The 25,892-nt window shown below is 34.5% G+C and overlaps 1 protein-coding gene across 1 annotated transcript; it reads left to right on the forward strand.

The window, feature by feature from the left end:
- The first annotated feature begins 24,108 nt into the window (after window positions 1-24,108).
- On the forward strand, window positions 24,109-25,892 carry LOC105038240 (protein trichome birefringence-like 36). Its single transcript, XM_010913973.4, has 5 exons — window positions 24,109-24,521; window positions 24,606-24,777; window positions 24,859-25,040; window positions 25,144-25,302; window positions 25,391-25,892. Exons 1-5 carry the CDS (start codon window positions 24,169-24,171, stop codon window positions 25,689-25,691), a joined length of 1,167 nt encoding a protein of 388 aa, XP_010912275.1. The 5' UTR covers window positions 24,109-24,168; the 3' UTR covers window positions 25,692-25,892.

Here is a 25,892-nt window from a genome sequence, read left to right on the forward strand (position 1 = left end):
GCAAATCAATTTCTTTTTTTTTTTTAAATAGAGTAGTATCTATACTACCTCTAATAAAATTATTTTTAAGTAAAAATTTACTCAATCTATCATACCATGCTCTTAGTGCTTGTTTCAAACTATATAAAATTTTGTTAAGTTTGAAAATATGATTTGAAAAAGTATGATTTTCAAAATGAGGTGATTGTTCTACAAAAGTCTCTTCAACAATATAGTCATTAAAGAAAGTACTTTTAACATTTATTTGATATTATTTGAAATCTACATAGTAAGCAAATGTAAGTAATAATCTTATAGGTTCTAATTTAGCTACAAGAGCATTAGTTTCATTAAAATCTATTCCTTCTTCTTGATTATATCTTTTTACAACTAATCTAGCTTTATTTCTAATTATATTATCATTTTTATCTAATTTATTTCTAAATATCTATTTTATTTCTATTATTGGATGGTCAATTGGTCTACTAACTAAGGTCCAAACTTTATTTCTCTCAAATTGATTCAACTCCTCTTGCATAGCAAGCATCTAATTTACATCATTTTCAGCTTTCTCTATGTATTTGGGTTCAATTTTAAAAACAAAGATAAGAAGATCATGAATATCTTTAAAAGTAAATCTTATTCTTATCCTTTGTGAAGGTTCGCCTATGATAAGATTCTTTGGATGATTACGTATGAACTTCCACTACTTGGATCAGTCATCGTGCTCTTTGTTGACATTTTCTTCAAGATTATTCCTTTGATCATCATCTTTGACTACATCTTCTCCATTTTGGTTTGCATTATCTCTCAAGTTGAGTTTTTTCATCTTTTTTTCTGTAATTCCTATATCATCATCACTAAAATCTTTCTTTCTCGAAAATAGATCATTAATTTTATCAAATATAATGTGTATAGATTCTTCAACAAGCAAAGTGCGTTTGTTGAAGACTCTATAAGCTTTGCTAGATAAAGAATATCTTAAAAAAATATCTTCATCTAATTTAGCATCAAATTTATCTAAATTATCTTTACTATTATTTAAGATAAAACATCAACAATCAAAAATATGAAAGTAACTAATATTAGATTTTCTATCTTTCTAAAGTTCATAGGAGATTTTCTTTAAAATCGATCGAATTAAAACTTGATTTAAAATGTAACATACAAAATTAATGACTACAGCCTAAAAGTACTTTAGGAGACTCCCTTCACATAGTATAGTACAAGCCATTTCTTTTAAAGTTTGATTTTTTCTTTTAACAACTCTATTTTGTTGAGGTGTTCTTAGTACAAAAAAATTATGTTCAATTTTATTTTCATTATAGAAATTTTTAAAATTTTAATTTTTAAATTCGATACCGTGATCACTTTGAATACAAATAATTGTTAAACTCTTTTCATTCAAAACTTTTCGATAAAATTTTGAAATTACAAAAAAAGCTTCATCTTTATGTGCCAAAAATAGAATTCATGTAAATCATGAAAAATCATCTACAATCACAGATTTATATCTTTTTCTTTCTAGGCTTGTAGTCCTAGTAGGTCCAAATAAGTTGATGTGAATCAATTCTAAGGGTCTAGAAGTTGGAATCATATTTTTGGATTTGAAAGATCTTTTGGTTTATTTTTCATATTGACGTGCATCATAAATTCGATCTTTTTTAAAATTTAGTTTGGACAAATCTTTAACTAAATCTTTAGTAATCAATTTTGAAATAGTATTCATACTTGTATGTCCTAGTCTACGATGCCATCATCACCTAAATCCTTTGATTTTTGATATCCATTGCTATGAGACATTGACCACTCTTCATGGCAATCTCATCAAGATCAACCATGTAGATGTTGCCATGCCTATGTCCAATGAATTTTGTACTTTCATCAAAAGGACTGAAAACAATGCATAAAGAAGATTCAAAAGTAACTTTAAATCCTCTGTCACATAATTGATTGATGCTAAGCAAATTATGTTTCAATCCATCAACTAATAAAATATTATCAATAAATATAAAGAGAGTAATACATATTTTACCAATACCAACAATCTTTTTTTTTCCATCATTGCCAAATGTTACTACTTTTTTTCTTTCAAGAGTGATAAACTGATTTTTGTCACCCATTATGTATCTTGAACAGCCACTATCGAGATACCATCTTTTCTTCAATCCATAGACTGCAAGATACTTCTATAAAACAGTCAAATAGTAGATTTAGGTATCCAAACTTTCTTGAATCCTTTAGGATTAGTAACCCAGATTTTCTTTGAAATCCAAATTTTTCTAACAAGTCTACCATTCAATTTTCTGAAATTAAAGGCATAAGCTTTATATCCAACTCTACCACAGCAAAAATATATAACATTTGTAGCAATATTTGAAGATGAACTTATAAAGAAATTTTTCAAAAATTTATGTTTATTGTTTGGATTAAAATCAAGAGTAGCTCTATCAAAAATTGCTTTTTGATTACTTAAAATTATATGAAGTTTTTCAGAACTACAAGTAAACTTTTTCACCAAAAGTTTAATATTTTCTAATCCTTTCTTTAGCGATTCATTTTTTTCTACTAAAATCTTGTTGGTTCATAAAATCTCTTCTTTTTCTTTTAACAAAGTTTGATTTTTAATTTTAAATCTCTATTTTTCAAACTAACTTTCTTAAATTCATCAAGCAACTCATGGAATGCATCTTGAAGTTCATCAAAAGTAAAGTCTAGCACATGTTCAGATTGTACCTCATCCTCTTTGCCATAAGACACAAGTTAGCAAAATTCTAATTTTCATCATCTAGAGTCATCACTATCACTCCATATTACAACCATAGCTTTCTTCTTTATCTTCTTAGGATTCTTCTTATGGTTTGGACAATCAGCTTTAAAATGCTCGATTTTTTTGCATTTTGTAACAAATGGGATGATTCTCTCTTTCTTTGTCCTTGTCCTTGCTCAATTCTTCCTTGGCCATTGATTTCTTCTTGTAGCTTTACCTTTTTCTCCTCAAAAATTTTTTAAATTTTTTAATAATTAATGCCATATCCTCATCACCAACATCTTCTTTCGATGAGTCATCATCCTCCTCTTCTTCTACCGTAAATTGGAGGACAATAGTTCTCTTATGTTTGACTTCATCGTCATTGTGTTGCTTCATTGCAAGCTCATACGTCATCAATGATCCAAGTAGCTCTTCTAGGGATAGGATGTTGAGGTCTTTTGCTTCTTGAATGGTAGACACCTTGACTTCCCATGATCTTGACAAACACATAAGGATTTTTCTCACAAGTTTATTGACTTTTGAGATAATTTATAATATCCATAAAATGAGTAAATATATCAGTAATAGATTCATTTGATTTCATTCTAAATAACTCATATTTATGCACAAGCATATTAATTTTAGATTCTTTGATATGGTTTGTTCCTTCATGCTTTCATACATTACTTCGAGTCTATTCCATATCTCTTTTATTGAGTTACAAGTAGAGATATGGTTAAACTCATTCACATCTAAAGCACAATACAAGATATTTATTGTCTTAATATTTAATTAGATCAATCTTTTATCCACTTCATCCCAATCACTCTCCAGCTTGAGGAAAATAATGCCATTGATAATGAACGTGGGTGTGTGAGGGTCATTGATTGTGATGCTCTATAGATCATAATCAAGTGCTTGAATAAAGATGCGTATGCATGCTTTTCAATAGATATAATTAGACTCATTGAAAAGAGGTGGTCTACTAATGGATCATCCCTCGATAAGTGAAACTCTCAAATGAGTTATCATTGATCTTTAAATTAAAACTAACTGAGAATCAAGCTCTGATACTATTTATTGCCCAGTTAGATAATTCAAGAAGAGAGGTGAATTAGATTTTTAAATATTTAAGTATGTGCTAGTTTTTCAAAACAACCTAACAAGATGTAGTGAATATGCAGCAAATATAGTGAAAAGTAGAAAAAATAAATCAGTAAATGCTAAACAATAAGTAAAACAAGTAAAAATAAGCAAGCCACATAAATACAAAAAATTTTATAGTGGTTCGGTGCACTCTAAGCACCTACGTCCACTCTTCAAGCTCCATTTAAAATTTTTTACTATAATTCACCGACTACAGTGCGTTTGTTTTAGTCAGGATCACAAATAAATCTAGTTAGTTTTTCAGATTCACCAATTATAATCTTACAAGTCTTTTTCTAGTCTCATAATCTAATTTTCAAACTTGGATTACACCTATTCCCCAAGTTTCAACCTCTTAAAATTTGTTACAGCAAATTTCAGAAAGAACAGAAATTACAACACACAAAGCTCCTCAAAAGAGTAAATAAAATACTTTGAATGTAGCTTGAAGATCGCTTGAATGCTTGGCACAAGAATACTCTCTCTTCTTTTGATGATTAGCCTCTCAAAGATTCAAAAACTTTCAGGTTTAGAGATAAAAAATACTCTTTAAGGTACTAGAGATTGAAAATAGACTATTTTCTTTCAATAGGCTATTCTTGATAGTCAATTAAGCTTTTTTTTTATTAAAATAACTTTTTTTTATTTAAAGCAATTTGAATTCAAAAAGTAGTCATTTTTGGATATTGGGGATGGATTGCAGCCGTTTGAATGACTTTTGGACACTTCTGTAATAGATTCTGTGCATTCTATTATGACTATCAAAAATAATCAAGTTGACTCGAACAATCCATGAGTCCGATCGGATTCAGTACAAGTCGACTCAAAATATTTTAGAGTCAATTTGATCTCAATGTGTAAAAAATAGCTCTCTATCCTGTGAATCGAGTCGGCTCAAAATATTTTGGAGTCGGCTCGAAAGAATGCTAGTCCTGCATGTTACAATCTGTTTATGTCAGAGTCGACTCGAACTCCTTTATTCAGTCTTTCTCATTTAATTTCCATCCAAACTTGATTTTTTCCGATTCCAAAGCTTCTCAAGTATTTCTAAATGACTTCAAAGTATATCACAAAGGTTTGCTTCCTATAAAAGCATTCTTAACCAAGCTTCAAAGATATTAGTCTCTTTTTATGTTTCAATATTATGTAATCATCAAAATTATTCCTTGAATCAACAATATCAATAGCTCGATAAATTTTAAATCCTTTTACTTGAGGCATGAAATAGAATTATAGCATCTCTGATAGATCTAGGTCATGATCAATCACAAAAAGAAAATATTTAGAGATATGAGAACAAATGAACTGATGATACATATTTTTCTCTTGTGACATCAATCTCAATATTTGGAAGGTATTCATAATGCATGACTAGGAGAAGGTAAAAAAATATTTTGATAGGATATTTTTTTCTTTGTAATAGGACTTATTCTTTTGGTAGGCTATCTCTCTTGGTGGGTGAGTATGTGCTGGGTGGGGTATGTAGATTTTAATTTTATGATGCATCCTTTAGATCGTGATGTATTCTAGTATCTATGTTGTTAAAGAACAAGACATGTTCAAGTAAAGATAATGAACTGTACAGATTTCAGTCTTTCTCTCAACCACTAAGACTGCAAACATAATCTTTCTTATCGGATTGCGAGTAATGCTGTGTATGGTGCACTACAATTTGTATGTGCAGATTAATGTACATCAATCATTCTTATGAGCAATTTCTATCAATCAATGAATGGCAAAGGGATTTCTCATATTTGCAATAGTAGAATAGGTAGTTAGTCAGGACTTTTAAAATTGCTCAAAAGAGAAACCTAGAATTAATATGGGGACAAAATGGTCATTACAAACTTTTAACGGCTCTATTATATTTTTTTTGACCTGCTTTTGCTTTGTCCAAGATTTACAATGAATTAGGTACATGTTGCAACTTTCATAGAGTACTGCTTCTATAAAAAAATGTGATCTGGATATCATGATTAATATAATGTAATTCTAATATTTTAATGGCTAAGGTGATTGTTTCAAAGACCCTCACTTATCTTTTATAACCTTTTTTTTGACTAAATTGCTTAGGCAACAGCTTGTAATATTGTTATAATAATTATCATATAACATTCATTAATTAAAAAATATTATTATAAATTCATAATTCCATACCTACTCAAGTAATATTAGTGCATTATCTTGTATAAAATAAAAGAAAGCATTCTTTTACTATTATTATTCACTATTCTTCTTTGTTATGACTAATGATAACCATTTATTTGCATGACTTTATCGTAGTCAATGGCTAAGTAAGGAAATAATCTCCATTGTAGTAAGATGCTTAATTCATTAATATATTAATTTATATTTTATTTTTATACTAAGATGCAAATAGTTTATAATCGATCTCTATTGTTTCTTATAGATGGCTCGTGCGAAGTCTTCCAAGAGTCGAGAGAAGAGCTCGAGTTTTGAGGAAGCAAAAGAGAGTTCTTCTCCGATTGATCAACTTAGCTGCTATCTGAAAAAATATGTAGACTTTGTCAGAGGCATCCTGGAGTAGTTGATGGATGCCCATAGAATATTGATACAACGAACGCCCTTCCAGTATATGCTCAACATTTCAGTCATTATACGGAAGCAAACAGTTGTAGACAAACACCTCTGTTGCTGGGACGAGAGCAGAAGAAGATTTCATTTGGAAAGATAGATGTTGATCTTCCATACTGAAGATGTCACTCTTATTTTGGGGCTATCCCCGAATGGGATAGCCATTGATATGAAGAAGGCTCCCCAAAGAGTGGCTAGGACCACACATTTTACGGAGGAGATAGTTAGGAGGGATGCATTGAAAGATGGGATCAAGATATTGTTGCCTGATTCATCTTCCTCTGTCATTTGATCCATGGTACAATTATTTGTTGCATATCTTTTAGGTACAGTTTTGTTTTCTTTATCAAATCTTAGTATTACACCATGGATCTTCTCCACTATCAACCCTATAGGAGAGATTGGCCGCTATGCATGAGCTAGAAAAGTCCATAAGCACCTAATGCAATTAATTTTAGGGGCTGTAGAGAAGGTAAAGAGATGGAAGAGATATGCCAAGGAGAGCACTAGTTATATTAATGATTGTGTTATAGTTTTGATGGTAAGAAAGATATTAACTTATTTATTTTTCTACTTATTTCATGAGGATTATCATTTTGAATTTGTATACCTAATTATTGATTATGTCGCCTAATAATTATTTTATTTTTTTTCAAATTTTGCTTTTTGAGAGAACCGGCATAGTAAAATCATCTTTTTATGGCCGTCTTCCTCAAATCCTAAATCAGGACAAATCCTAGTTCAGGAAGCAGGCCCACTTTGAAGAGAGTTTGAAGGGCCTAAAAAAAAAAGATATATTATTACTTTTGATGTTTGGTATTGTTTATTTCTTTTCTAAGATTAAGGGTCTAATTATTATATCTTTATTTTCAGATTCAAGATGCACTACAAGTAACATAGAATGAGGTGTTGCTTCTTGAGGTGGGACTTTCCAGCTGCCACATGAAGAGGAATGAAGGTGGAATAAGTAGGACGACTAGGAGGAGGACTACACCCGACAGCGACAGAGTACTCCTGTGATATTAGCCTCTTGTGTTTTTATTTTTTTTTAAATTTATCACTAACGCATCTAATTGTTGTCTATTTATCCTCAATTACAGCTCGTGCGCAAATATCGATGTGTCTCTACAGAGATCAGGAGGAGAAGGGCTTGAGATGATGTCGAGAAAATGGAGCTCCAGAGAATTGTTGTCGAGAAGGATCGATAAGTTAATTTCTGAGATGCGAATAGTATTGAAAAGCAAGAAGGGGAAAAGGATGCGAAGGGGAGCACTCATAAGGTAGAGGCAGATATGCCACCTATTCAATTTGTGATGCTGATAGGCCGGCAGTATCCAGAAGCATGTAGGCCCACATGCTATTGAGAGATGAGTTACGTAGCGGATAGTTAGGGACTCCCATCTCCTACGTAGTTCTTTTGTCCCACTACCTTCAAGTGCTCTAGATCCCACAAAAAATCCCAAAAAGAAGTCAATCCACCATTGGGATGATGATGTGGTAAATAGAGTTGTAATTTATTAGAGCATTCATACTTCATTCACATCCGACATACTCATACAATACGTAGGGATATGTTTATTATCGAATGGTTTATGTTTATTCTATCAGAAGCTAGTGTTTATCCCTTCCTCGTTGTTTATCCCAGAAGGACCCCTGGATGACATAAGTTTTGGACCTCAAGTTTGTGCTTATCCTGAACCATTTGTGTTTATCACCACAGAGTTTGTATTTATTACATGAAGTTTGTATTTATTATATAATGTTTGTATTTATTCTGGGATAGTTTGTATTTATCTTACTATGGTCTTATAAAGGAGAAAGAGCAATCTCCAAATTTTCTATTTATCTTGGATATGCTTGTATTTATTAGATAGAGTTTGAGTTTATTTTCGAATGGTTTATGTTTATTCCATCAGAAGTTAGTATTTATCCTTTCCTCTTATTATTTATCCTAGAAGAACCCTTAGATGACTTAAGTTTTGGACCCTGAACTTGTGTTTATTTTAGGTCATTTGTATTTATCACCCCAAAATTTGTATTTTTTATAAAGAGTTTCTATTCATTATACAGTGTTTGTATTTATTTTGGAATAGTTTGTATTTATCTTACCATGGTCTAATAAAGGACAGAAAACAATCTCTAAAGTTTCTCTTTATCCTAGCTATATTTGTATTTATTATATGAAGTTTGTGTTTATTCTCGAATGATTTATATTTATTTCATCAGAAGTTAGTGTTTATCCTTTTCTCTTGTTGTTTATCCTGGAAGGACCCTTGAATGATCAAAATTTTGGACTCCGAGTTTATGTTTATTGTGGATCATTTATGTTTATCACCACAGAGTTTGTATATATTTTATGGAGTTTTTATTTATTATACAATGTTTGTGTTTATTTTAGGATAATTTGTGTTTATCCTGCCATGATCCAATAGAAGACAGAGAGCCATCTCCAAAGTTTCTATTTATCCTGGGTGTGCTTGTATTTATTATATAGAGTTTATATTTATTCTCGAATGATTTATATTTATTCCATTATAAGTTAGTATCTATCCTCTCCTTTAGTTGTTTGTCCTGGGAAGATCTTTGAATGACCTAATTTTTAGATCTCGAGTTTGTGTCTACTGCAGACCGTTTGTGTTTATCGTTATAAAGTTTATGTTTATTATATAGAACTTCTATTTATTATATAATATTTGTATTTATTTTAGAATAGTTTGTATTTATCCTACTATGATCCAATAAAGGATAGAGAGAAATCTCCAAACTTTCTATTTATCCTAGGTATGTTTGTATTTATTATTTGAAGTTTGTGTTTATTTTGAGAGGTACCTTTTGATGACCTAAGTCTTAAGGAGAGAATTTTATATTTATTATGCAGAGTTTTTGTTTATTTAGAAAAATAGAGTTTAAGATGGGTGTGACTAATAGATTCATTTAAAGCAATATACAATCATATATCTTTACTTGTTTGACTTCATATGGGTCAGTTTGTGCTAAACCACTTTGTATTCTCTATTATGAAGAGTAAATATCTGAAGTTTGCGATCATCAATGTGACATTAGATGTACAAAACCAAATAGAATAAATCAGGCATATTTATGGAGTAAAACATTTATTCACGACTATGTACAACCATATATGTTTACATCTTCATAATTGAATAAATAATGTACATCATTTACATATAATATCTATACAACTCAAAACACTGTCCATCATAATAAAATTATAACCATATGATCTAAAACACTAATGATCCTATATGACCATCAAATTCCTCTTTCTCAGATGAATCGCCACTAATGTAAGCTTTGAAATCATCTATCTGCATAAAGTACAACCATCCAATAAGTCACAAGAAAAGATTTTATCAATACAGAATAAATATAAATTAATTATAATCTTATGTAACTTTTACTAATATCTGCCTTGCATATTCGAATATCATGATCTTTTTGAAGATATTTCTTGCATATCCACTGTTTCTTCACTGCAACCTCCATTGGGTGCCTGAATCTGCTAAACTTTTTACAACCTTTATAGTTAGAAACTAGAGGATCTTTAAATATGATAGAATTATCATTATTTGTTTTTGCTTGGTTATATTCTATCATAGCTACTAAAAATTGAGTATGGCTCTCATTTGTAATACTTTATTATTTAAGTAGGTTCTTCTTTAATGAACAAATTTTATTAATGATAGACTCCATATCATTCATGATGAGATCGTATGTTTCAAGAAGGTACAACCATCACATGCCTATTTCAAAAATTTTTTACATAGCCCATTGAATCTTGTAGTTTTGGATGTCATTTCCTTTGAAATTTCACTTATATTTTGTGCCGTATCAGTATCTCTTTCTTCAACAAATTTCATCCAGCATTTTAATATGTAATATGTAGGGATACAATAAATTTGTAAAGTAATAAGAACTTTTAATATATGAGCACATAGAACATCGCTGAATTCAAACATTAGATACGAGCATGAAAATTTCTCTTCTGACATGATACATGTTACATAGTTTAGTATTTTCTTAATTGAATTTTTAGTAGAGGCCTCAATCTCAGTTATATGATACAACTTGTATTTCTTGACCTCTTCCATATCATACATTACGGTCATTTTGAGTTACTCCCTAAAAAGCTAAAAAATATTTCTTGGATATACTTTAAGAGCATGTTTCTCGATTGGATAATTTGACCATAAAATTAGTTGAACATAGTATGTGCAAAAGTCCTTCTCATCCTCTCGATCATACCTACTCTCCAAGACTGCTTCAAACTAAGTAACAAATCTAAAAGCATTCATATAATTATCCATATAATCCTTAAAAAATGAGTATATACTTTCACTGTGTTGTGTTGCAGACATAGAATTGAAGAATATATATTTAAAGTATGTAGGTATCTATTGATCATATATACTCAACAGGTGATCAAAGTAGGTATTGGACTCCAAGGAGTACTTTTTGATAAATACATCCCAATGATGCTCAAACTACTTTAGAGAGATGGAAGCATTGATGCAATGGTAAAGATCTTTCTTTAATCTATCATTTGTACTAAAAAGAATGGACAGATGTTCTCTGATATTCTTCAAAACATGCCACTTACAAAATCGATAAACAGTATTAAGAGAAATATACTCAATTGTCTTTTTCATTGCGGAGTCTTGATCGATTAATATGCATCTCGGGTGCTTGCCATAAAGTGCCTCTAGAAAAGATTGAAAGATCCAAATAAATGATTCGGTTCACAAATGAATGGAATGGACTACATGTGGTGGTTGATACCGATAAATGGTGCAAAAGGCAAGCTATATTTATTCGTCATGTATGTAGTATCAAATGTTACCACATCATTAAAGTATTGATAAGACAATCTTGACCTCCCATCAATCTAAAAAAATATTCGACACACTATTATCAACATCTAATTGGATGTCATAAAAGAAGGCCAGATTCCCCACTTACTGAGTTCAGAAATTATTAATTATTGTTTGTAGGTCAATATTGAACAACTATTTTTGAAAGTTGGTTCTAAGGTTACTTAGATCCTTTCTAGTAAAGCTTATATCTTATATACCTCGATACAATTGTGAAATAGCATCTGTGATTTATTGAGTTGAAATGTTTTGATCATGTAAAATCTTTATCAATTTTTTGTCTTCTACAACGATCTTTCTATATGATCGGAGGAAGCGAGTCTTCAATGGGCTATGAATGAGCTCATGATTATGATCATGAAGTATTGTGACCTCCCACTTGCCAACTTTATTCTTTCTAATGCACATTTTTACTTTACATCCAATGCGAATAATCCATCCTTCCTTGCACAGCATTATAGGTGCTGCATGATCTTGCCCATCAACTAGCATGTTGATCTTAGGTTTATATATCCATTTTTTACAATAATTAAATTCTTATCTGTTAATCTCCTTACCCTTAGAAGATCTATAAGATGATCCCTTTTGAATATCAATTTTTTTTTTATACACACACTGGTTGTAGGCTTCCATTGCTTCTTCTTGAGTATCAAAGATCATGTCTTCATGTAATGCTAAACCTTCAACATTTTCTGAATAAAGGATATAGTTAATACAATTGTCTCTCTCAGAATTCTTTTCTATATGATCAATGTTGAATAAGTGGGAGTGTCATCGACTGAAATATAATCATGCATATTGCTTTCTCCTCTTATAAAAATAGTTGGTGTACTTAGATGGCTGTCATGTTATCATCATACATACTTTCCGCATCCATGATATCTGTAATTCGATATAATTACTAATAATAAAATAGAGTTAATAAAAGTAGCACTCAAATGCATACATCGATTTCACTTATACATATCTAATTTAGAACATATTAAATATCAAATTCAAAATAGTACTATCCTATTCAAAAGAAGTGCTATAGTAACTAAAATCAAAGATATAGCCACACATTTCAAACCGCAGCTCATGCTAAAAATTAATCATTTATAAGTATAATCGTTGAATGTTAAAAATTCTTATAATTAGTAAGTCTGAAGTTTGAACTTGATTGATAACATCTAAATGACTTTACTAAATGACACTGATATAAGTAACTATTTACTTTTTTACTTTCTTCTGAGAATAATATTTTTTTAATAAATATACTTCTTATTTAAACAATACAATAATAAAGTTATTAGATATAATTTTTTTTTATATCATAATAATAATTCTTATCCAATAAATTAAAATTTCAAAGTCCAACCGTCTACTCACTGATGAATTAAAATATTAGTGGGTTCTCATAATGGAAAGGTCTCTACATAATAGATAAATGGCAATAAAATTGAAACTACTTTACTACTTGGTGTAGGTTAAGACGATATAATCTTAGAAGGAGATTATAAGCTTTCTCAATATACACTATTAGCTAAAATATTGTACAATCATCTATAGATAAAACAAATTATGTTGTCAAATTTTGTTTATTATGTCATACTTATTTTTTGAAATATCACATATATATTTCATACACCTAATGAAATATTTAGCCTGTAATGAAGTAATGATACTTAAAATATACCTTACACTTAATTAGCAAAGAACAATTTGGTTTCGCTGACTGTCAAGATGAAGAGAGATGAAAGAGGTTATCTCGAGTGGACTATTCTGATAAGAGAGAGATAAGTAGGAGTGGGAGAGAGAATGAGATGATGGGCTATGGTTGTGATGAGAGGGAGATGGAGAGAGAGTTTTAGAGGGAGGGAGAGAGAGTTTCAGATGGATAGAGAGAGAGAATGGGAGGTGCTTCAGTCGGAGAGAGAGATGGAGAGAGGGAATGTGAGGTGTTTGCACTGGAGAGAAAGAGAGATGGAGAGAGAGAGGCAGTGAGAGGTGTTTGCGTCAGAGAGAGAGGGAAGGAGAGGTGTCCTACCAGTGAGAAATGGAGGAAGAGAGAATGAAATATATTTTGCTGGAGAGAAGGAAGGAGAGTAGGAACGAGAGATGTTTGCACCAAAGAGAGAGAAGAAGAGAGAGGATATGAGAGATGTTTGCATCTGAGAAAGAGAGATAGGGAATGAGAAGTGTTCTATCGGTGAGAAACAGAGCAAGAAAGAGAGAATGAAACATACACTACTACAGAAAGGGTCTATGCCAGTGTTTACTACAGTAGCATTTACTACAGTAGCTTATCTTCATCATTCATTATCTAAATAATTATTGTTAGAGTATCGTGATAAAAGATCATCTCGATCTGATAGTTCTAGCTATGTCGATCAATAAAATTTGATTTCGACGGTCACAAACGACTGCATAATGATATGATAGATAGAGACCATCGATGGATCTGAAAATTTACAATGATGATCTCGATGATATTTGTAACATACTATCAAAATTTTACTTCAATCGAACATCATCATCATGATCAATTTAGCACACAATTATTTCAATCGTTAAATAAAAAATGAGTGATCAAAAAGTCAAACTGCATCCGATTAAGATGATTTTTTTAGATAAATGATCTTTGCTACTATTTTAATCATTTGAACAGTGGTAATCATAACATCCCAACTGTATATATATGAACCATCAGAGAATGGATATTGAAGTTGCGAAAGAAGAAAAAGCTAGCTCGTATTTGTTTCGATTGTGGAACGGATACTAAAGTTGCACAAAATATCAATCAGAATCTAAAAAGTGCCATTTTAATTTTTAGTTAAGAATCAATTAATCTTATCCTTCGAATATGAGCTCATTCTTTTCTTGCAACTTCAATATCCGTTCCTCGATCGAAATAAATATGAGCTAGCTCCTTCTCTTACAACTTCAGTATCATTCTTCAATGGTTCATATACACGTGATTTGAATTTTATGATCATCACCGTTCCAATGGTTAAAATGGTAGCAAAGATCATTTATCTAAAAAATCATCTTAATTAGACGTAGTTTGGCCTTTTGATCATCTATTTTTTATTTAACAGTTGAAATCATCGCATGCTAAATTGATCATGATAATGATATCTGATTGAAGTAAAATTTTGATAGTGTGATATAAATATTATCAAGATCATCATTGCAAGTTTTCAGATCTATCGGTGGTCTCTATTTATCATATCATTATACGATCGTTTATGATCGTCGAAATCAAATTTTATTGATCGACATAGCTAGGGCTATCGGATCGAGATGGATTTTTGTCATGATACTCTAATAATAATTATTTAGATAATAAATAGTGAATATAGATTTTAAATTTTAAATTTATATCATATTCAGAGAAAAATATAAAAAAAAATTATATTCTACCTATATAGCAATGGTTAAATGAAACCACTGCTGTAGGTCTATTGCAGTAGTTAGATAACCACTGCCATAGTTGCAAGATATGATCGTGGTTATAAATAACAACTATTATTGATTTGAGATATAGCCGTAATTACACATAACCGCTGCAATAGGTCAAATCTATGGTAACGGTTGATTAACTGTTGTTATGTATTAGACATATGGCAATGGTTATGTATAACCGCTATCATAAGTTTTGACCTACAGTGGCAGTTATGCAATAACCACTGCTATATACAATCTATGGTAGCGATTACGAATAACCGTTGCTATAGGTCAAAACTATGGCAGCGATTTTGCATAATCGCTACCGTAGATTCTATAGTAGCGATTTTTGAACCGCTGCTGTAGTAAACGCTATCATAGACCTTTTCTGTAGTAGTATACATTTCATTCTCTCATTCTTAGTCTGTTTCTCATCGTTATAAATTTTTGGATCCATCCGTGATCTCTATCTATCAGATTATTATACAGTCATTCGTGATTGTCAAAATCGAATTTTATTGATCGACATAGGTAGGATTATCGGATCGATGTGATCTTTTATCATGATACTCTAACAATAATTATTTAGATAATGAATGGTGAAGATGGACTTTAAATTTTAAATTTATATTATATTTAGTAAAAAATATAAAAAAAATTATATTTATACTCTATAGCGGCGGTTGAGTAATAACCGCTGCTATAGGTATATTGCAGTGGTTTCTAAAATCGATGCCAAAGGTCTATAGCAGTGGTTGCCACAACCGCTGCTAAATATCTTTTGCAGTGGTTGATAACCGCTGCTATTGACCTATAGTAGTGGTTTTAAAAACCGCTGCCATAAGTTTGAAAAAAAAAATTTCTCGCATCCTATCTTTTTCATTTCATGCTTTCCTCTCTCTCTCTCCTCTCTTTCCGAACCCTACCCCCCCCGCCACAGGCCCGCTCGCCACTGCCCCCTCCCTCTAGCATCATGGCCGACCCACCCCTCTGTCGACTTTGACCCTCTCGGCCCCACCTCCCTCGGCCCCAGCCCTCTTTGGCCGCAGCCCTCCTCCCTCTAGCGCCGCCCCCCTCCCTCAGCCCAAGCCCCTTTTGGCTGCTGCCCTCCTCCCTCTAGCGCTGCCCCCCATCCCTCTAGCACCGACCCCTCCCTCGGCCCTGACCCCGGGCCCCATTGGCCGTCGCCCTCCCTCTAGCACTCCCCACTCCCTCGGCCCCGGCCCCCTTTGGCTGCCGCCCTCCCTCTAGCACCGCCACCCGCCGTCGGCCCCCTTCCTTTAGCATCGCCATCGGCGACCCTCACAGCTCTGCATGACCCTCCTCCCCGCAGCAGGTATGATTTTTTTTTAATTTCATTTCATAATAATATTTATAATCATTTATAATATTTATAATAATATTTATAATAATTTCATAATAATATTTTAAGAAACCCACGTCGGTGTGTTTTGGGCCATGCCAACTATTTTTGAGCCATGCCGGCAGCTGTGGGCCGTACCGTCGGGTTCTAGGCCATCGGATTCTAGGCCATACTAGTGGGTTCGAGGCCGTCGGGTTCTGAGCCATGCTGGCGAGTTCTGGGTCATGCCCACGAGTTCTGAATCATGCCGATGGGTTCTGGACCGTTGGGTTCTGGGCCATGCCTGTGGGTTTTGGGTCGTGCCTACGAGTTTTGGGCCATACTGACGGTTGTAGGCTGTACCGACGGGTTCTGAACCATTGGGTTCTGAGGCCATACTGGCAGGTTCTGGGCCGTCGAATTTTGGGCCGTGCCGATGGGTTCTAAATCATGCCCACGAGTTTTGAGCTATAGAATTAATGTAATTCCTGTTATGAAATTTATTGCATAAAATTTTTTAGATTACTATTTAGTCCCCATTGCTTTTGCTTGTTGCATTACATAACGATAAACCCATCAATTGATTAGTCTACATAATCTACAGTATCTGTATATTTATATATTTTTTATATGGATGAAAAAATTATGTACAATGATTAATTGATTATCCAATTTGGACAGTTGAGAATTGTAAATAATTCAGTAGGTAATTATAATAATCAAACGGTATGCTAAGAATTCGAAAAAAAATTTGAACAGTATTTTTTTTTGTTCTTCCTACACAGGAGAATTAAAAAAATACTGTCAAAATTTATTTCAATTTATGTTACGTATCGTTTGATTACTGTAATGAACCTATAAAATTAATACAATTTATGAATGAGATAGGACCTATCTTTATCTATTAGTTAGTGATAGAATGTATTTATTGCATATTTAAAAATGATATTTAATATAGTTTTATTCCTTCAAATATTTATTTATAATACATGCAATATTTGGTTAGTCCTTTTCAACTTGTCATGATTGAAATAATATTTTTTGTTTGCATATGTAATGATGTTATGAACTCTAAGTATTGGTATGTGTGTACAAATTATAAGTAATTACTTTCAAATTATTTTACTATTATTGTATTGTGTCTCATTTTCAAACATGATTTAATTACAGTATCACCATTTTGATAATGAATAAGGGGTGGATGAAGTTGTGTAAGCTCTTGCCAAAATATGAGGTTGGACTTTAAAAGTTTTTTGATTTTATTATAGAGAAATTATGGGACCATGGACTTATCCAATATCCTTGTAAGAAGTGTATGTGTGGGCCTTGGATACCTCATCAAGATGTAAATGATCACCTTACTATTTGTGGCTTTAAACCTGGCTATGAAATTTGTTGGGATCAATATGGTGAGAGTAGGCTGCAAGGAGGTGATCAACATGATGGGGGAGTAGAACAAATGATTCATGATATCTTCTTGTTTGTTGGCCACAACAATGGTGCATCTACATCCATGCATAATCCTATAGTTGGTGGAATGACAAACAGTAAGGATGTAGAGAAAGTCCACAAGTTGATGGAGGACGCTAATGTTTTATTATATCCTAGATGTGAAAAGATGACGAAACTTGAGTTCTTAATCCGATTGTATCATGCGAAATGCTCCAATAGGTTCAGTAATAATGGAGTGAACTGCATACTAAAGCTTTTAGGAGATGTTCTTCCAGAAAATACACAAATCCTGAAGAATAATTATGAGGCATCAAAGACTATTGAATAGTTGGGCTTTACTTACAACAAGATATATGCATGTCCTAATGATTGCATGCTCTATTGAGAGGAAGATGCCAACCGAAATGAGTGCACGAGGAACGATGTATCAAGATGAAAATAGAATAAAGACAGCACATCAACCCGTGTTCCTCAAAAGTTGATGTGGCACTTTTCTTTGATACCGAGACTATAAAAGTTATTTATGTCGGTAAGGACATCGAAGGATATGAGATGGTATAAAGAAGAGTGAACAAAAGATGATGCATTGAGGCATCCAGCCGATGAAGATGTATGGCAAAAGTTTAATGAAATATATCCCAACTTCGTATGAGAGATACGCAATATGAGGTTGGGCTTATCATGCGATGATTTCAACCCATTCGAGCACATGAATACCAACCACAATGTATGGCTAGTGTTTGCTCATGTTTACAACCTCCCACCATAGATGTGTATGAAAAAATCCTTCACTTTCATGATGGTGCTCATCTCTAGATCGATGGAGATAGAAAATAATATTGATATTTATTTGTAGCCTCTTATTGTCGAGCTGAAACTGTTGTGAGTTCAAGATATTTTAACTTTTAATGCTTTAATAAATGAGTCATTTTCTATACGTGCGGCACTTATGTGGATAATAAATGACTTTTCAGCTTATGCCCTAATATCGAGTTAGAGCACGAAAGGTGAGCTAACATGTCCGATTTGTAAAAAAACTCATTTGATCTAAAAGGTTGATACATCGGGGTGCTTTAGTTTTATGGGGCATCGATGATTCCTCTGTCGAAACCATCCATATAAAAGAAATGCACGCTCCTTCAATGATATTATTGAAGAAAATGAGGCACCTAGTCGGATGTCTGAGAGTGAGGTGTTGAGAAAGTTAGATAGTCTTAATGTTGAATTTAGGAAAGGTGATCCGATTGATGGTAAGAAAAGGAAGCATCGATCAAAGGCAGATGACACACATTTTAATTAGAAGAAAAAAAGTATATTTTTTGACTTGCCATATTGAGAGGCAAATTTATTGCACCACTGCTTAGATGTCATGCACATTGAAAAAAATGTGTGTGAGCTCCTATTGGTAATGATCTTGAACATCAAGGATAATATCAAGGATGACTTGAATTTTTGATTTGACTTGAAAGAATGAGGTATTAGAAAATCACTCCATCCGAAGCCGATAGAGAAAAAATAGTGGAGGCTCCCTCATGCATGTTATGTTATGAATGCCTCCAAACTGTCTACATTTCTTCGTGTGTTGGAGAATATAAAAATCTCAAATAGATACTTAAGCAACATATCAAAGCGTGTGAATAGTAAGGATGTGAGAGTTGGTAGATTGAAGACTCATGATTATCATATATTGATGCACGAGTTAATCCCAATAACTGTTCACCGTGTATTGCCAAAAAAATATGAGAATGACTGTTATTCATTTTTGCAATTTTTATAGAGATATTTGTCCAAATAGGTTAGTTAAGAAAGATATGAAGGAAATAAAAGCAAAGGCGGTGATTATATTATGTGATCTGAAAAAGATATTTCTATTATCATTTTTTATAGTTATGATGCATCTCACCATGCACCTTACGGAGAAAATTATACTTGGAGGCCCAGTGTTCTACCGATGGATGTACCCCATCGAGAGGAATATTCAAACGCTAAAATCTTATGTAAGAAATATGAATCGTCTAGAAGAATCTATAGCAGAAGGTTATTTGGGCCAAGAGTGTATGGATTTTTGTACTATATACTTAAACAAGCTCGAGACATGTCGTAATCGGTTAATGAGGAATCAGGATGATTAATATGAGCCAATTGAAGCTGCATTTGAGTCCATTCCATAGCCAAATAGATTTCTCACTTCATACCGCCTCACTGATTTGAGCTTTGAGGAAAGGGATAAGATGCACGCTACGTGTTGTTCAATTGAAATATCATTGAGCCATACATAAGATGAGTCACTCAGTCTTATTTATTTCTCATTACTTAGAAAAAAAATTTATTGCACTAGTAGCTCTATATTATTCCTTATATAGCGAACATAAAGAGGTCATAAAAGTAAAATATGACATTCTAAGCATGCGAAAAAAGGAGAAAATATATAGCAAAGAGTTCACTGAGTGGTTCAAAGATCATGTAAGTGAGTATATATTCCTGTCTTGTACATCCTATTTGAATATGTTTACTAATTAGGTGTCATATTCTTAGGTGTGGAGATTACCGCTCGATGATGTGAGTCATGAAATGTGTGCTCTGTCAATGGAACCTAATTATACCATATGTGAGTACAAACAGCTTGTCATCATGGTTATAGATTTAATATTCACTATCGAGCCCAAATCATGGCAACACAAAATAGTGACATGATGTTGAGTGCCACCACTGGGTATTATGCTAGCTTAAGAGATTCAAACATCATACGGAGGATCTGAACTATTATGGGTTGTGGAGAAGATAGTCATCTTAAACTACTATTCTAAAGGGAGGGTGGCATTGACGAAATATGATTGGTTTGACATCTTGTCTCAGTCATGGATAAAGACTAATGAGTACGGTTTTACTCTCGTCAATATGCAACGTCATCTCCATATTGAAAAATCGTATATACTTGCCTCCCAAGCTAGTCAAGTCTTATACATTAGTGATCCCTTGGAGCCTCAATGGGGTGTTGTTATGAGGATGGTGCCTAGACATATCTTTGATGATACCGAGATTGATGACGATGTTGGATCATGCATACAAAGTATTCCTCTAGGACAAAATTTATCTGATGTTGTCGAGATCATGATATATTTGTCAGGAGCAATGGTGATGTCCATATTGTAGATGCTAGTAGGCAATGAGTTCAATATCCTGGTATAAATATTAGTGTTTATTTATTGATGCTCTACTAATATTATTATTCAATAATATGTTATATTTGTTAATATTCATTAATGTTGCAGATCACGATGGCACCAAAATGCTATCTAACTTTCACCCCCACCCCTCAATGGGCTACACGGAGCTCTGCATCTGAGTCATTGTCAGAGCATACTCCATCCACCTCCGCAACAGCTTCGGCTTCGCAAGCACATATTCCTCCCATCGATACATTTAAGCCTCCACCGATAGCCACGTCTCTAGCACAGACTCCACCCACCGATGAGGCTCCACCAGCATCCACGTCGCATGATCCCAGTGAGAGTAGGATTTCATTATGTCAATTATTTATTTATTTATTTTTTATACAGTTATTGTACACTCTTATATATTTGTAATATATTTTCATTGTAGGTGCATCATCCAATAAGATATTTCATGATTCCACATGTGTGGAATTGCCAGCATCAAATCATGGTAGAGTACGATCAGGAGGGAAGATCAGTAGGGAAGACCATGCGGGAGATGCATTTCTTTTTCAGAGTGCTTGTGAGACAGTCCGAAATCATTTTCATACTGCTCGTAGACTAGCGATTGATGGACCCTCGAATCAAGGACCGGATGTGGGAGGAGATTTGGATAAGTGTATCTTAATTATATATATGCATGTGATATGTTTACACTATGTTTGACTAGAATAATTTCGTAACTGACTTTTGATAACTTTGTGCAAAGGAGGTACGACTTCTCAGATCATGAGAGGGCTCGAGATGCCCGACTGTAGAAGATTAGAGAGTTGTACCGGAACTACAAGATCAAGTTCCACAAATAATGGCTAGAGCACCGTAGGGACACTAAGGAGGAGCATGTTCTTTGGATCCAAGACTGTCCTTCGAGTCAGTGAGAGGGGATGGTCAGGCATTGGAGGAGATAGGACTTCTAGGTTTAATTTGTAACTTATGAATTTTTTATTACACTGACAATTATATTTGATTTTAACTTATGTGATTTAAATATTTTTTAGGCTGTATCTCGTCAGAATCGGAAGAACTAAGCTGCTTAGGAGTATACGCACACTCTTGATTATGAGTCTATGGTCAGTCGTGTGCATAGAAAGATAATGAATTCTGATCCTTTAGTTTATAAGTTATTGAATTATTATTTTTTTTGCATATTTCTAACAAACTGATTGATTGCTATAGCTAACGATAGAGGAGGTGATGTCCAGCCATAGTGCCATCTTTCGATCAAGTCATACGGACAAGAAGGGCAGGCCGATGAACGCCGCGATCGGGAGGATTTTTGTAAGTAATAACTGGAGTATGATTAGTATTATAGTATTTCTTATGAGATTTTATTTGAATTTGCCATTATAGGAGCAGTTAGATGCGCTTGCGAGCGAGGATCCGGATACCTCTGGCCCCCATGACCATCTGTCTCAGGTCTGGGGCCTGAGCACTCTGAGAGGATTCATTGCAGTCCCGAACATACGTTGACGAGCTACTGGTCTGAGGCGAGCATCTCCTCACATGCTTTTGGGATCATCAGTCAGGAGCAGCTTGATGAGACCTTGGTGTTCAGGCTCAGGAGCACGCATTTCAAGCTAAGGAGCGTGCATCTCAGCTACAGAGCGTCATGTCCGCTATAGTAACACAGCCCTCCATTCATCTTGGAGCTGATTTTTCAAGCATTCAAGACATGTTGGCTAGTGTTTTAGCTCCAGCCCCTCCAGCTCCTGCTCCAGCCCCTCCAGCTCTTGCTACAGTCCCTCCCAGTCTTGCTTCAGCCACTCCCGATGATGACGAGATGCTTGGAGAAGAAGATTTTGATTTAGGAGATTTTTGATGTATTTTATTTTTATTTAAAAAATATTGTAATATAATTTGATCAGTAATATAATTTGAATATTTGAGATATATTCTTACATTATTATTGAATTTTATGTAAAATTTTTTGTTCTTGCATGTTTTAGCTTGAGTAATTATATATTGAACTGCATCTATCAAGTAAAAAATAGTAGATTTAAGTAGTTGGAAAGTTACTAACTACAGAAAAGGATTATAAGTAGTTGGAAAGTTACTAGCTACAGAAAAGGACTACAACAGTGGTTTACAACCTCTGTCATAGCAAAAAAATCACTACCATAACCTACGGCAGCAGTTGCACACCCATTGCTTATTTGTACCAACCGTTGTCGTGGTTCCGTGCCAACCACTACTATAAATCTATGACAACGGTTGACAAACCGCTTCCATAAATCTATAGCAGCAGTTGCACAATCGCTACCATAGTCTATGGCAGCTGTTTCTTAACCGCTACTATATAATTTAAAGCAGCAGTTATCCAACCATTGCTATAGAAGCTATAGCAGCGGTTGCCTAATCGTTGCAATAAAAGCTATAGCAGCGGTTATCTAACCACTGCGATAGCCTCTATAGCAACGGTTAGAATAGCAGCTATAGAGTCCATCGCTATAGACCTACGGCGATATATTATAAGCTATATAAAAAGAAACGCTGCTATATTATAAGTTATAGCAGCGGTTATTCAACCGCTGCTATATCTAAAATATAGCAGCAGTTAATCAATCATTGTCATAGACCTACAGCAATGGCGACAGTGGTAGTAGTTGAGAAACCACTATCGTAGACTATGGTAGTGATTTTTTTGGTTAGACAGTGGTTGTGAACTGCTATCGTAGCTCTTTTCTATAGTAATAATATTTTATCGATAAGAGAAAAAAAAAATTTTCTTATTATTTTTAAATATCATCTCAAGTAGGTTACAACCAAAGATCTTCTCTTGAGGTCCCATCCCCGTCAAGGCACCGTTCTATTTTTTCCCCCCCAAAAAGCTACTTCATCCTACAAAAGCCGCGCGAGTCCATTCTCCCATTCAATGCGGAACTTTGGATCGTGTCAGGTCATGGAGGTGAAACCATAAGCTGATATGGTTCAAAAATTAGGTTGGATAGGGTTGCATGTCCTCTCGAGACCAAATTACGGGGCATGCACCTGAGTTTGGAAAAATGTAGATGCAAATTGCTAACCAGAGGAACAAGTATGTTGCAATATCATAATTAACCAGCTTATTTTCTCCAAGTATGTTGAAATCATGATGTGAGATGGGACCCCCTAAAGTAGGGTGAGCTCGTGGCCAACACACTCAACGATAAAACAGGACATCTCAATGCCTTGACATCATGCATGGGACGAACTAAAGAAAAATGTTCCACTTGTCCCCGTCATTTACGGCGCCTTTTGTTCGGCTATAGCATCATAGGAGAAACCACGCCGACCCCCTCCTAGCTAGCTAGTTCACTTCTTCATAAAGGCTCTCAAAGCCTTGTACCCGCAATAAACATCAGCTCTTCCCCTAGCTAATTGAGATCCAAATTAATGGCCGGAAAACAAACCGTCCAAACTTCTTCCCTGTTCTTCTTATGGCTCACCACCCTCTCAGTTGTCTCCAAAAATTTCTACTTTACACCTTGCCTAGCTAACTTAGACATGAACTCCATCGAGTGGACAGAGGAGAGAGAAGATGATGAGGCTAACGAGATCCAGAGCCAACATACTATGTCAAGAGACTGTGACTTGTCTGCCGGAAAGTGGGTGTTCGATGCATCATACCCTCTCTACAACCCGGATTGCCCTTACATTATTAACCAAGTAAGCTGCCAGAGGAACGGGAGGCCGGACTTGGACTATGAGAAGTGGAGGTGGCAGCCACAACAATGCTCGATTCCAAGGTAAGTAGTGAGAAACCTGCTGATGAGTGAAATAAAAAATCGGCCAACAAATTCTAATGATGAGGCCACGGTGGTGTTGTTTAGGTTCAACGCCTTGGACTTTCTTGGGAGAATAAGAAAGAAGAGAGTCATGCTGGTAGGAGATTCTATAATGAGGAGCCAATGGGAGTCTCTTGTTTGCATGGTGGAAGCAGTGATTCCTAACGAGAGGAAGCTGGTCTCTTCTTATGGTCCGACCATTGCTTTCCATGCCGTGGTAAGATCATTAATTATTAATTAATTGCTATCATGCATGCGTCGAGAACTCGAGATAATTAACGATGAATGAAATGTGCAGGACTTTCAAGCCTCGATCGAGTTCTCATGGGCTCCTCTCCTGGTCGAATTAAGGGAAGAAGCGTATCACAAAAAGGTTCTCTACTTGGACTCGATTGAAGAGAACGCGAAGTACTGGCGAGGAGTTGACGTCCTCGTGTTTGATTCTGCCCATTGGTGGACTCACTCTGGCAAATGGAGCTCGTAAGTTGAACATATAGGACTCCTTTTCTCTCCTTCATTTTATTTCCTCTGATATGGCACTACGCTGGGAGCCGTTCCAAGTTGATCCAATGGATTTTGGTAGGTGGGATTACTACAAGGAGGGGGACAGGCTTTTTACTGGTTTGAACCCAATGGTTGCTTATGAGAAGGGACTCACAACATGGGCTAAGTGGGTGGACTTGAACTTAGATCCTCGTCGAACCCGAGTCATCTTTCGGAGTGTCTCACCTCAGCATAGCAGGTACAACATATCGTTCTTATGCAAATTAACTCACTCATGCATTAAGAACATCCTAAAATAGGCCCTTCATGTATGTTAATTTGGACAGGGACAATGGATGGCAATGTTACAGACAGAGGGAGCCTCGGGTCTTCTTGGGCCACAGACCGCGTGTTCCCTGGCAGTTGGTTGTGCTACGTGAGGCACTGAAGAAGACGAGTTTTCCAGTATACCTTCTAGATGTGACAAGCATGTCAGCTCTTCGAAGGGATGGGCACCCGTCAATCTATGGAAGAGCTGCTGATGCACAGGGGAGGCAGGAAGCAGCAGGCCGGACCTCAGATTGCAGCCACTGGTGCTTGCCTGGGGTGCCTGATGCATGGAATGAGATGCTCTATGCTCTTCTCTAGATCTTAGAAGAGACCATGTAATTTATTTTGGAGCAACTGTAGAATAATGCCGCCAGCTGTATGTTGGTAATTAGTCTTTAAGGTGATGCTATGTTAAAGTGTTCTGCAATTCTCTGCCGGGTTACTTGACTAATGATCAAGGTTAATTATGATGTAACTTAGCTTGTGCTTCTCTGTGTTTCTCCTAAAATAAGAGATCAA

Source organism: Elaeis guineensis, chromosome 1 (genome assembly GCF_000442705.2).
Source record: "Elaeis guineensis isolate ETL-2024a chromosome 1, EG11, whole genome shotgun sequence".
In the NCBI taxonomy this organism is placed as follows: domain Eukaryota; kingdom Viridiplantae; phylum Streptophyta; class Magnoliopsida; order Arecales; family Arecaceae; genus Elaeis; species Elaeis guineensis.

What these genes read in the sequence shown, in the direction of transcription:
- LOC105038240 (XM_010913973.4), top strand. Translation starts at nt 24,169, where the DNA reads ATGGCCGGAAAACAAACCGTCCAAACTTCTTCCCTGTTCTTCTTATGG. An exon ending in CCATTGCTTTCCATGCCGTG is followed by an intron (nt 24,778 to 24,858) that starts GTAAGATCATTA and finishes TGAAATGTGCAG; the next exon opens with GACTTTCAAGCCTCGATCGA. An exon ending in GTCTCACCTCAGCATAGCAG is followed by an intron (nt 25,303 to 25,390) that starts GTACAACATATC and finishes TAATTTGGACAG; the next exon opens with GGACAATGGATGGCAATGTT.